The sequence below is a fragment of the Notolabrus celidotus genome, chromosome 7 (assembly GCF_009762535.1).
Source record: "Notolabrus celidotus isolate fNotCel1 chromosome 7, fNotCel1.pri, whole genome shotgun sequence".
NCBI lineage: Eukaryota > Metazoa > Chordata > Actinopteri > Labriformes > Labridae > Notolabrus > Notolabrus celidotus.
In genome coordinates this window covers 24314581-24328262 of record NC_048278.1, presented here as the reverse complement: position 1 = coordinate 24328262, position 13682 = coordinate 24314581, and the positions used below count along the sequence as shown (strand labels likewise).

Here is a 13682-nt window from a genome sequence, read left to right as displayed (position 1 = left end):
AATAACATTTTACTCAGAACTATATTTAACAGTACCATGTCCATTTCTCAGTTATACAAGTTGGGTACACAAAACATCTCAAAATACATGTTGCATTTCCTTTTTATTCTATTTTCAATGTAGTGGCAGCAACATGACTTTGCTTCTCTCCGGTTCCCAGTGCTTAGAAGCTTCCTCCTCTTCCCCCCTCACTGGCAGCCAGATGAATCCTGCAGGCACAGATTTAAAGTTTGGGGATTTAACCCTTTAATCACATGACCAGACCAGTCAGCCAATGGGAGGGCTCGGCTCAGATTTCAGCCTGGGAGGAGAGAGGGGAATAGAGAGGGAGGAAGAAAAGAGGCAAGCACTTCTCTGTGCTCATAGCATGAACAGCATACGACTCTCTCGATGTGGATTACTTGTGGTTTGTTTGTTTTTTTGAGAACTTGGATGGCACTTTTAAGAGTGAAAAGGGATCCCAACACTTGGGGACGTCCAACAGTTTGTCCTAGAACAGGGTGAAGAAGACAGCAGGAGGGAAGACAGCAGAAGTTTTTCCTCTCATCTTTGCCTCCACAGGCGTTTCTTCTTCTTCTGTGGAAGAATGGGGGCAGGAGCTCTGACCATCTGTGTGAGTAGAAGCTACAAAGGCTGAGCTGGCTCACAGACTTCCCATTCAACCTGTGATTAAGGGCTAAAGAATGCAGTGTTAGTGTCTATACATGCCTTTGTGATGAATCTGTGCGTTTAATGTTCTGTTAGAAACATACGGTTTTCTTAAAATCTGAAGAAGGGAAACTTTTCTAACTACATAGATGACTACCGGCTTCAAGAAAACTTTCACATGCAGCCAAAACAGAGACAGTATGTCCTTCTAACACAGCTCTACATTGGTTCTGCCAGCCCGGTACAAGCCCCCGTACAAACGTATAACTGCAGGAGAAGAAAAAGGATAAATACACATAGTGAGCTTTTGGTTTCCTGCCTACAACCGTCATATTTTCCCAACTAACTCCACTGCCTCTATGAGGTCACTTTCACGAAACTTCCCTAATGGAAAAGGTATCTTTACAAAATCGAAATCACTTTAACATGCCCTTTTTGGTTTACTTTTCAAACCACATGTCTCTAGAATTACTTTCCTTGTCTTGAACAGCTGCTTGCAGTGCCTGTGGTGCTTTTGCTACCAGTTGCTTACATGGCCACCCACATAGGGACAGGAGGGGAGGGAGAGGGGAGGAGGGCTGGGAAAGAAGGGGCACATGCTTGGGCTTGCTATCCTTTCTTTGAGAGAGCTAGAATGACACAAGAAGATGGCCTTGTCTGTGTGGAGTTTATTTTTGTTAAACCTAAAAGATGTGTTGACTCGCTTGAACGGCACAGTTTTTTAATAGTGTCTCACACTTCACACATTTCAAGCTCACACTTGAAATAGTGTTCCTCTCAAGATCAGAAGGGAGACAGTCAATAGTTTCAAGAGTCTCTCAGCAGTTAATGACAATAGCTTTGTGTCACTGTCAGCCGCTGAAGTGTGAAAATATTTTAAAGACAGGGAGGGGAAGAGGGGACAAGAATCATTAGGCTATTCACAGCAGACTGTCTCAGTAAACAATGGAGGCAAATGAGCACTACCAGGAAGTGTTTCCTATCATTACTGGCTGCTTTAGTTAACAAAGGCCCTAAAGCTATTTAAATGTGAAGGATCAGCTTCCCACAAACCTTGCTATTGACTTGTTGACGCTTAAAAAGTGGGTTCTATGTTGTGGGGGATCACTGAGAAATTTCAGGAGTTCTGACCCTTAAATTTTCCTGAGCTGACAGTTCACACATGTGACAGCATGAAGTATTCCCTGTTGGATGGGGGTAGATGTGTGTGTGTGTGTGATTTTGATCCCATACACTGGTGTGAACCCGCTCTTCGGGGCTCTCTTCGGTGTACCACTGAACAGTGCTTCCTATCGAAGTGTGCTACTTCATGGCTTTGTGTATGCATACAGCCAGATCCTAGATGCTTCTCCTGAAATTTTAATCAATGATTTTATCATACACTATCAAAGCACGCTCCTATTACTCTGACAATGCAGATGGAGAGAGTAGTGGTGTGATATGCCAGTCTGTGCTAAGAGCATTATTTGACTGGGGATATGAGTGTACAGAGACACACTTCTCTGGAAATATTAAATAAAACTTTCATATTAAAGAACCAAGACATGCTCGCCTTATTCTTACAACACACTCTTCCCTGTGTGTGACCTAAAAACATTAATAAAAGCACAAACTGGCAGCCTCTGCTATTATTTTGCGCTACAGTAGCAAAACTAGAGAGAACACAAGCCGCCTGATGTAAACGAATCACCCCTGCATGCTCGCTCACAGGGAATTTTCCCTTTAGATTTCCTGCTGCATTCTAACATGAGCTCACTCCAACTGCAACAGGTAGAAAATATTTCAGGTAAAGTTGGGGTGAAAAATTCAGCCTTTTTTTGTTCCCGCATGCACATTACTTTTCTTTCTCCATAGTAATTTCGAGAAGCTTTGCACAAGTCTAAAAAAGGACTTAAGGGAGAAGAGTGTAATGTTTTTATAGCCTCAGTTTATTGTTACTTTTATAGCAACAAAAGAACAAAAGCACAAGTTTACAAGGAAACCTGCTAACAACCAGGGCAAACACCAACATGACAGCAACACTCCGGTGTGAGGATGGGAACACAGATCACACAAATGGATTGCAGATTGGTCCTCCGACATTCAGTTTCTTGTTGTAGGTTTCAATGACTGGATTTCCCCTCAGGATAAATAAAGTACTTCTGATTCTGATTCTGATACCAGAATTCATTTACATTCATTCACAGAAAATAAGTTGTTATGTTAACTTTTTGCGAGACAAATGATAAAAAAAAAATCCTGGACAACCACAATTGTCATTGCTCCATATGTCATTACTTAATTACTCTGTCAGTCATCAAATAAATATCTATAGGATCCAAAAGTTTGAGTGTTTTTCAGGAGCCTTGTGGTTTGCTTCATCTCACCTATAGAGCACCCTCTATTTCTACAAGTGTTTCACTTCTTTTATTCTGGATGTTCAATGTTAAAATGGTCTATTTCTTACAGACAACTTGTATTTTAAATTATCAAAGTGCAGTTTAAGTTATATTTGTTTTTTTTCCTAGTTCCCCATATGGTAGTGAAGTGTAAAGTATTTTACTTTCTCAGAGGGTGTCGATCACACTTTGGTGTCAGGTGGGGTTTGATGACATGATTTACAGTAATATTTCTTAAAGTTGTAGGAAAAGTAGTAGTTATTTACTTGAATGGGCCTTAAAAGGTGAAAAACTGACAACTAGGTATTTACCTGTGACAGAATGACTCATATAATAAACTAGAAAGTGGGTTACCACAGTTACAACTGTCTGTTTTTTGTTACTATCAAGAAAACTGTCCGTCCGTCCGTCCGTCCGTCAGTCAGTCCGTCCGTCCGTCCACATGATAGTAAAGACCGATTTAGGTGACATCTGTTCAGTAATGCCTATCCCAGTCAGACTTAGCTCAGACTGGCTTAGCTCTTTAACACCTGCAGGAGTAGTACTACTGGAGACAGTTTGCAGCCCATTGCTGCATTAACTCTACTGTGACCTATTAAAATAGTGGGTAATTAAATTACCCACTATAGACTGGACACCACAGACATAAACCTGAATAGTAACTTTAATTTAACCTCACATTTAACCTTTAATCTCTTAACTCCATACAGACATATCAGACCAAAATAATTAGGCGAATGAATTATAGGAATATCTTATTCAATCACTGACTAAAAAAACTGTGAAGACAGATGACATTTTAGTGTCTACCAATGTGTAAAAACAGCAACAACTACCCAAGTCTCTAACCAGCCATAATAAGACACAGTCTTTAATCATGTCAAGGCAACCATCCAGGCATGAAGTAGTCAAGTTAAGACAAGACAAAATGTAGATGTACACTACCAGTCAAAAGTTTGGAAACACCTTCTCATTCAAGGGTTTGTATTTATTTTAATTATTTGAAACATTGTACATTAATACCAAAGACATCAAAACTATGAAAGAACATATATGGAATTATTTAATTCACAAAAAAAGTGTTAAACAAACCAAACATTTTTATATTTTAGATTCTGTAAAGTAGCCCCCTTTTTCCTTCATGACAGCTTTGCACACTCTTGGTATTCTCTCAGTCTTCTTCATGAAGTGGTCTCCTGGAATGGTTTCTAATTAACATGAGCCTTCATTTGTAGAATGACTTCCCTTCTTAAAGTGTTTGAGAACATCAGTTGTGTTATTCAGAGGTAGGGTTAGTACACAATGGATAGCCCTATTTGACTACTGTTGTAATCCGTATTATGGAAAACACACATTATTTCATAGTTTTGAGGTCTTCAGTATTAATCTACAATGTTGAAAATAATTAAAATAAATAAAAACCATTGCATGAGAAGGTGTGTCCAAACTTTTGACTGGTATAGTCTACATCATGGCATTCATCAGGATGAATATTTTTAATGAGCCTGTGAAAGAGGAGTGGATAACATCTACATTAACACATTGTCTGTCCAAGATGTTTTCTTCACTCTGCCGGAGCATCTGCCAGGGTAAAGATCTTCCTCTTCAGCCATCTCTGCACCATCTGTGAGGTGGGCTTTAATCAGCTGACCTGACTGTGGCACATGCCTGAACCCATTCTGTCTACAACAATTTTCCACACAGCGAATAAATTCTTCCTCCTCTTTAGCACCCTCTTCTGCCTCCCCAGTATGGTGAACCAACTGTGTCACTGTGGCCAAATAGTAGCTGTGGGCCTCTCATGTCAGAGTGTGGGTCACTTCACTCGTTTGAAGCAGTGAACTCTGGAATTATAACAATATGTCACATGGTGCAGACAGAGCTATGACAACCAGATGAAAACTTACAATGAAGTACAGGAAGTCGATCCCTCTTTACTCAGACTCTGAATCCTGCCTGTGATTTGTGTGTCTTCACTGTTTTGTCCTTTTTACTGCCTACACAAAGCCATCAACGCACTCTGCTCTATTTAAAGAGGCAATTGAATCAGTAATCTTCCCCTGTCTGTGCTATGCTGGCTCCTTATAGAGAGATTTCTGTGTACACACAATGTTTACACTCAGACAAAGACAGCTGGTGTGCTTGCTTTACAGTCTGTGTATCAAGGATAGACGCAGCATGAGGAACCGTTTGCTTGGTTGAGTTATCAGATAAGACATGCTGAACAGTTGGTGAATTACCCCACAAGATAAATGCTCAGGGTTTATCCCCGGGGGAGAACGGGTTCAAAGTGGCATTAAGAGACAGCAGAGGTGGAAAATGACTAAGTTCAGTGTGAAAAGCCCCTGCAGTTGTTGGATATATTTTTCTGTTTCATTTGGTTACATTGGTGATCCAGATGGAATACTTTTTAATGGCATTTATAGTTTTGAGCTCTCGCTTCCAGCTTCACTTCTAATGCAAGCTAGCGTCAAACTACTGTAGAAATTTGGACAAATAGCAGACAGGAATTTGAGTGCATGGAAGGATGTTGAGGATGAGGATACACATTTTATGTTGTTTTGGTCGACACAGTCATATTTAAGTTTAAAGAAAAATAAGTTAAACAGTGCTGACCTACACTTACCAACAACAATGCCCAAACAAGCAACTCGACAAATTACCATTGAAGATTCAAAGGTAATTTAAAGGTCCTTGGAGGAACTTTCAGTTTGAAGTGACTCTAGCCCCCTCCTGTGGACAAAGCTGTACCTCTACTCTCTGCTGAATTTGTCCTGTACATGTGTTAGTAGTGTTTTCTGACAAATAATCTTGTTCTGCTGTGTTTTAACAGCCAAAAATATCACTTATTGTGAACCGTTCCTGTGGAAAATTAAAACAAACAAACAGCTGTTTAGGCAGCTTACTGAAACCCACTCTGTCTTCTGACCTACTGAGCAGCAACAGTTGTTAAAAAGCACTACATAGAAACTTTGCAGATTGTGTTTTTAACATATAGGTATGTATAATTAATGATAGATATTTTTTGATGGTTCTATAGTAAATAATGAACTAGGCACAAAGTGTCAAAATTAGCTAATTGTCAAGAAGCGGCTATATAAGAACGCTGTTGATACAATGGTGCTTCATAGTTATCCAATAAATTAATGATATTATGATAGTTGAGTACTATAGAAAAAAGATACCAGGCTGCACACCTTGATAATGATGAAATAGTTGAATTACAAGAGCATTGTATTCTGTTCCGTCCGCTTTTAGAGTTAGTAAGTAAAGTACAAACACATACACTTTTCAGTAGTCAGTAATTTGATTCTTCACTCTAAGTTTATATGTTAGCTTAAAATATTTCTGTGTATGTTCAAATAACCTTCCAGTCAAAACTTTTGAAACTACCAATTTCCCATGTTCAAATATAAACAGTTTGACTGGCAACCCTTCCAGATTTTAGCAAACTCTACATTCAAAGTCATAGTCATGGCTGTCACCGTGATCCTGCATGTGTGTCTTTTAGTGCTCCAATGTGTGTCACTCTGGCAATACCTTTGACCAAAGGTGTTGCATGGTAACTTGATCTTTGTCGTAGCAACACATGCAGAGCCAGCCCTCCACTTCCTCTTCCTTACAGCGCACTCTGTGCTTTAAGTGTATGACTGCAGGAGGTATGCTTTCATGGACTCACCACCATCACAACAACACATACCTTTGGGTCTTTGTACCAGAGATGGCCTTCCGGAGAGATGTCTCCATGGTGTCTAACCTGATGATCCAGCTTGATGCCCTTTGTGCCTGCAGTGTCAGTGGCTGACTGTAGCTGTATGCTCCTCTTCCTGTAGCACAACAAGACAGCAGTGCAGGTTAAAGAAGACATGAAGAGGATGGTTCAGATACCACTACTGCGACCCAGGACAGTGGCTGCAAAGCGCACCAAGCTGTTTGGAACAACCCTGACTGAGCTTCATCAGAAGGGCCTGGTTGAGGATGGTGTTCCCCTGGTGTTAAGGAGGATGGTGGACTATCTCAGAAAGCATGGTGAGGAAAACACACCAGCATGTAAAAGAGAGAATAAAATGTCCTGATTGATTGGTTCTTTATGATTAGTTATTTTTCAATTCTAATAAATGTGAACTTTAAAGTCCAGACCAGAATTTCACTTCTTCTCTGTAGGGTCTTTTGCTTTTTGAAGCATATATTTTGTTTTCTCTTAAAAAAAGCAAAACATTTAAAATGTTTCCATCAAACCATTATCTTTCCAATTTGGGATTAGCACAGCAGAAATGTATAGTTTTATTCAATGGTTAAATTATACATCAACAACATCATAGTCTATGTTTGCTGACGTGTTCATGAGATCTTTAAATCTTATCTTTACTTTTTTTATTCAGTGACAACAAGCCAAGTATGGGGGGAAGTTGAAACTCAGAGGCATTTCAGACTTTTTCAGTGTGCTCTCATCCCAGATTATCTCAATGCCTCCTTGTTCAATGTGATGGATGACTGTAACAGCACCAAAATATATAAAAAAATACAAAATGTCCTTACATTAGATTAAAATTGATCAACGCCTATCTGAAGTACACATATTTTGGGATAAAAACCCAAACCTGTACATAAACTGTACTTGGTTATACAGTCTGTGTTGGTGGTATTATCCTAATTAATTGTTTTTTTTACTCCTACTGTTTGACCACTAGATGTCAGTGCAAGAAAATGTAATTCCACCATGGCTTCTTAAACTTCAGGCCTTTTGTAGTATGACAAAGTTTTACACTTTAATTCATTTTTATGGGATGACTACACATGACAAGTACACTAAGGTAAACATTGGCAAAGCAACATGTGATGCAGACATTACTTGACTTTACACTGAAGATTTTCTGTTAAAAATTGCTAATAAAACATATAGGGACTGCACAGTTTACCTTCTTTGTGACAAAAAGGCTCTCTTGTATGTGGTTGATTTCCACAAGATGCTTTCCTCCTCACCGTGTAGTTTAGGTGTAGTAAATCTCTTTTCGGCAACAGTGTACTCCCTGCTCTCAAAACCCAACACAATGGCCCATGTATGCCTATTTCCGAGAGGCCTCTCATACCTTGTGAGCCTGTGAGACAATTATTCCAGCATCTGTATTGCTTTCTTAATTTCAGCAGCCACATTAAGACAATCACAAAGTCAGCCTACTATCACCTTAAGAATATATCAAGGATTAAAGGACTTATGTCTCAGCAGGATGCAGAAAAACTCGTCCATACATTTATCTTTAGCAGACTAGACTACTGTAACGGGGTCTTTACAGGACTCCCTAAAAAAGTCCATCAGACAGCTGCAGCTCATACAGAATGCTGCTGCTCAAGTCCTAACAAGGACCAAAAAAGTACACCACATCACTCCAGTTCTTAGATCTCTATACTGGCTTCCTGTCAGTCACAGAATAGACTTTAAAGTCCTGCTGATGGTTTATAAAGCACTGAATGGTTTAGGCCCAAAATACATTGCTGATCTGCTACTACTTTATGAACCACCTCAACCTGTGAGGTCATCCGGTACTGGTCTGCTTTCAGTCCCTAGAGTCAGAACGAAACATGGTGAAGCAGCGTTCAGTCATTATGCACCACATGTCTGGAACACACTCCCTGAAAGCTGCAGGTCTGCTCCAACTCTCACCTCTTTTAAATCAAAGAGTAAGACTTTTTTATTTGCCACTGCCTTCCTATCTTAGCTTATATTAACCCACTTTAAATTAAAATTTGAATGCAATTTTTAATATGTTTATAATTTTCCTTTCTTTTCTGTTTTATCACATTTGTCATTTTAATTATGCTCTTTTATGCCTGTCTAAATGTCTCCAATGCTTTTAATCTTTTAATATAAAGCACATTGAGTTGCCCTCTTGTATGAAATGCGCTATACAAATAAAGCTGCCTTGCCTTGCTTTTCCTTCTAATGCTTTTATTTTGGTACTTCCGATAGGCGGCAGTGTGAATTTGTATTGGGCGCCGTTAGTACCAAAATAAGAGCTTCATGAAGACATACAGGTATCCTAACCATAGTCGGTCAGTACTGACTCCTACGGGTTACTAGCCGGGCTGCCTGCCGTAAATGTTTTAAAGGCAGTTTTGCAAAATACAATACAAGCAGCCTTCACTGCATACACACAAAAAAATACTACTACTACTACCACTACTACTACTACTACTACTACTAATAATAATAATAATAAAATTAAATTAAGAACAATAAAATAAAATTGTCACACAGATCTTACAGATAAATAATCTACTGTTGTCGAGAAAGTCCATTAAGGGTGCCCACACCTCTTCAAATTCTTGCATTTTACCCCTTTTTACATAGGTTAACTTTTGTAGTGTAACACATTGAAATCTCTCTAATCCAAGATTGTGCAGAGGATACTTCAGTCCATCTCCAAGATCGAGCAACCATCCTCCTGGCCTGCAGGAGGCCAACGTTGATCAGTCTTACACTTAGAGTTAACAGGAAAGCAATCTGGGTTATATTAAATATTTAGATTTACATTTATATTTAATATTTAGATATAGATTTTACATTTAGGTTTTGATTTAACATGTAGATTTAGATTTAGCATTTGGATTTAACAATGATTTTAACTTAATATCTTCACAAAATCACAAATATTCTTCTAAATGTGATTAAAAAAAGAAAGCAACTTTTAAAAATCACTTTACATTTTTATGACGTTTTGTTGCTAAATGTGGAGAAATGTTGCAGTTTTGTTTTCGGTGCCCCATAGGTATGGGAAGGAAGTGACGCAGTTAAAAAAACAATTAAGCCTATTTGGCTAACTAAAGTATAATTTGCGATTAACTTACCACTCAGTCCTGTTTGTTGAATAGCAATGTCCAGCATACCCCAACGTTTCCAAAGTCTGTATAGTTCTTCAGGATCCACTCCTCTGTCTGCTGCAGCTGACTCAGGCCGAGGTGAACCTTATTTATGCAGTTTAAGAGGTGAACACATTGGTGAAATCTTCAGTGAGCTGCTTCCCGTCACTTTATGTCCACCTGACATGAAGCTAGAATTAGCGAAAAGAAGCTCGAGATAGTTAGCCGGTTAACTTTTGAGGCGCTATTTGAAGATAATTGGCCCCCAAAACTTCTTTCATTGACCATCGTATTCACAAAACCATGGTGGCTTTTTAAGATAAGATAAGATAAGATATACTTTATTTGTCTCCCGTTGGGGGAAATTATTTTGTTTACAGCAGCTTACAACACGGGACAGGGGAATACAACAATGTACTGACATAGTAAAAAATATAATAACAATAATAATAGCAATGACAAGGGTAAAATATAATATAATATAATAAAATAAATAAAATAAAATAAAGTAAAAATAAAATAAAATATGGCAACTATTACGGATGTATACACACTATGTAGACAAGAACTGAACTGATACAAAATTGTTCTTCAATACCAACCATTAATTTGTGATATATATCACTTACTATTAACGATTAGTCATATTTGGCTTAAAAAAATGTAACTAAAGGCACTTTCAAGATAACTTCATCAACGTATGTCAATACAGCCTACATTTATTTAAAACATTTGTATTCGAAATGTATCAAAGTGTTATTATATTTACTGAAATTACGGTGCAATACCTCAATAACCATGTGCAATATTGTAATTTATTCCATGACATATTTTATTATTATATTCATCTACTATATGTGCACTCTGGCTTAGGCTAATTTATCTTATTTCATGTCTTTAGAAGTACTTCTATACCTTTCTTTGTACAGATAGTATTTTTATTTTTATTTAGAATTTTTGGATTTTTGTTAAGATTTATATATTTATTGTCCTTACTGTCTTGTTGTGTCCTTACTGTCTTGTTGTTAAGTACCAGTAGTCCATTCACCACGTCAAATTCCTTGTGTGTGCGAGCTCACTTGGCAATAAAGCTTTCTTGAATCTCTAATCTTGAAATTATATTGGGCATAGTTAGCTATGTAATTAATTAGTTGATAGACTGGCGCATAGAAGCATCAGAAGTTTTCCTGAAGTTTACAATGTTTTTGTGGTTTTCCTTCAGCATTGCATCAGGAGGGTCTGTTCAGAGTGAACGGGAATGTGCGTGCTGTGGAGATCCTGAAGCAGCGGCTTGAGAGCGGAGAAGAAGTGGACCTGCTATCTGAATCTGACTCATGTACTGTGGCAAGCTTGCTCAAACGGTACCTCAGGGACTTGCCAGAAGGTCTGGTTGACTCCTCAGTTCAGCAGGCACTGATACATCAGTACCAAGGTAGGAAAAAGTTGTGTCTGGTCGTAACATTACAAATTTGTCTTCCAAGTGCTATCTTTGGTGCTTATCTGTGACGGCCAAGGGCATAGTTTCCAAGATATATCCTTCCAGCTCACATTTTATACGTTTCCAAACATCACGTGAGACCTGCCAACTTCCAAAATCCAAGATATGACACTGACACCTTCACAAGTGGAGAGAATATGACCTATGGTCATGACCTACATATTCTCTCCACTTGTGAAGCTATCAGTGCTATTAGCACTGCCGTCATTGGCACCAGGCAATAAACATGAGAAGACACTGCTGTGTCCAGTGCATGTTTGTGAGAGTGAGAGAGACAGATACTGGAAAAGTGATAGTGCTCTTAATTCTAGCTTTAATCTTGGAGGGTAAATTAATTTGACAGATGAAGTGTCCATGGTCACTTTGTGCTCTCCCTCCATCACTTGTTTTAATCTCTGTAATGGAGGGAGAGTGAACATCTTGGCGGCCGTATTAGTTTTTCCTTCATAGACCCATTACATTTTGGCCTATTTTCAGGGCCTCTGGCCAAATGCTACATTAAATGGAATGCTTATTTTTTACCCAAGACAATAAAAATATTTTGGTTACTTAGACAAATTAAAACCGTATTGCCATTAGATGGCTACTTTATAAAACTCATAAGACAGTGCTAAAAGGTTAGGCAAGCAGATTAAGGTGCAAAACTGATTGATTGTAAAATTGATGTTTTGAAATATGGATACATATAGACGGACAACAGTTTTTCTAAGTGTCATCCATTAAGTTAGCAATGGCTACATATCACAAAAGGTTAGTAAGATATTCCATAATTTTGATGAAGCATAAGCATATAACTTAAGCTATATCATTAGGGTTAAAAGCTCTTGAGTATATTTCCTTTTTGGGTGTTAGTTGTAAAAAGTCTATTGACTTGATTAACATAAAAGCTATCCTGTCCACATTTCACTCTGCTACTATTTGATCCACTTGCATTGTCTGGGTTTTATGTGGTGTGCTTTATGATGTGGTCGAAGTGGTCTCTGCATCCCCTTAAAAAATGCCTCATGCACTAACCTTTAAAATCTTGGACCCCCCCAACCACACACATGTACGTAGGTACTAAGCACTTTTGAGCTGTTAGGTACACAAAATCAGAACTTGACGTAGCAAGAGCAGCTGTGATCCCTCTGAGCCATTATTATTATTATTATTATTTCCCGTCTCGTTGTAGTTCCTTAGACAGACCGGCACACCTGCCAACCTTCGTACACATACACACACTCACATAGACTTACGCACGCACATAGTTTGCGTCACTCGTTCATTTTGGATTAGTTGTCACATCCGTTTAGCCAACTCTGACCCAATTATGTTTCCCAAGTAATAGCATCAACATATTTCCAGGCTCTTTACTCTAATGCTCACACATTACTTGTTAAATTAACACAGTATTAGATATTACTGAGAGCAGGTGGATGGAGCTATCACTTCTGCTTTAAAGTCAGTTAACTTGGCTTTATTAGACATCAATCAATTATTCCAGTGTCAGCACAGCAGAGCACCTATCAATCATTAGACAAAAGCTTTCTGAATGGCAACCAACAGTGACTGATCAAACATAATTTTGTAGGATGCTAACCTCTGACCTTTTCTGATGTCTTGTTGTGTTTTTGTAGAGTGTGGTGATGATGTGTCTTACTCAGACATGAGAGACATGCTCCAGCAGCTTCCAGATGTTCACCTCAGCCTCCTCAGATACCTCTGCCACTTCCTCACCCTCGTTGAATGCAACCACAAGGAAAACCGCATGACTACCCTCAACCTCGCCACTGTGTTTGGACCAAGTGTCTTCCAGTGAGTCACACTTTTCTATTTCAGAGACTGACAAATCCGTCTGTTGGCTGACAGTAGTTGGCTGATATGGGCTTATCACAGATGTATTGGTAACAGTATGAATGTGTTCCTATATGAAAACAGTTTTACAGAAGATATACTAGAAACAAGGCTGATCTAGAAAATGTGTCATTACAGATTTTGTCAAGCAAAGGATAGTGTTGTAAGTTAATACTGTGAACTAATTTTGAAGGTTCAACTTAACTCATGCAGTACTCACTCTCCTCCATGCTTCATTTTTGAATGCCAGGCTCTTTAGTTGTGTAATAATCCAGAACTTTCAAAGGCGTTCTTTGCCTCGGTGCAATTTGGTTCCAAACAAAAAGCGTAAATTCAGTAGATACATTTTTTTTTTTTTGAGTGCATACTGTTGCTGCTTGATGTTATATTGATACAATTAAAAAAAACAGAAGCATTTAAGTTGCTTTAATTTAAAAAACTCAGAGACCATACAAAAATCTTCACAG

The 13682-nt window shown here is 38.5% G+C and overlaps 1 protein-coding gene across 6 annotated transcripts in view; it reads left to right on the top strand.

Moving 5' to 3' along the window:
- The first annotated feature begins 330 nt into the window (after window positions 1-330).
- The window catches only part of fam13a (family with sequence similarity 13 member A), a 62899-nt gene continuing 49547 nt past the window's right edge, over window positions 331-13682 (top strand). The window contains exons 1-4 of one of the 6 annotated variants that reach the window (XM_034688696.1): window positions 331-613; window positions 6860-7055; window positions 11107-11316; window positions 12999-13176. In XM_034688696.1, coding sequence (XP_034544587.1) covers window positions 587-613; window positions 6860-7055; window positions 11107-11316; window positions 12999-13176 — 611 coding nt within the window. In that variant the 5' untranslated portion in view covers window positions 331-586. Of the gene's footprint in view, window positions 614-6470; window positions 7056-9870; window positions 9984-11106; window positions 11317-12998; window positions 13177-13682 lie in introns of those variants that run through there. The other 5 variants (XM_034688698.1, XM_034688701.1, XM_034688697.1 and 2 more) reach the window with 5 other exon arrangements.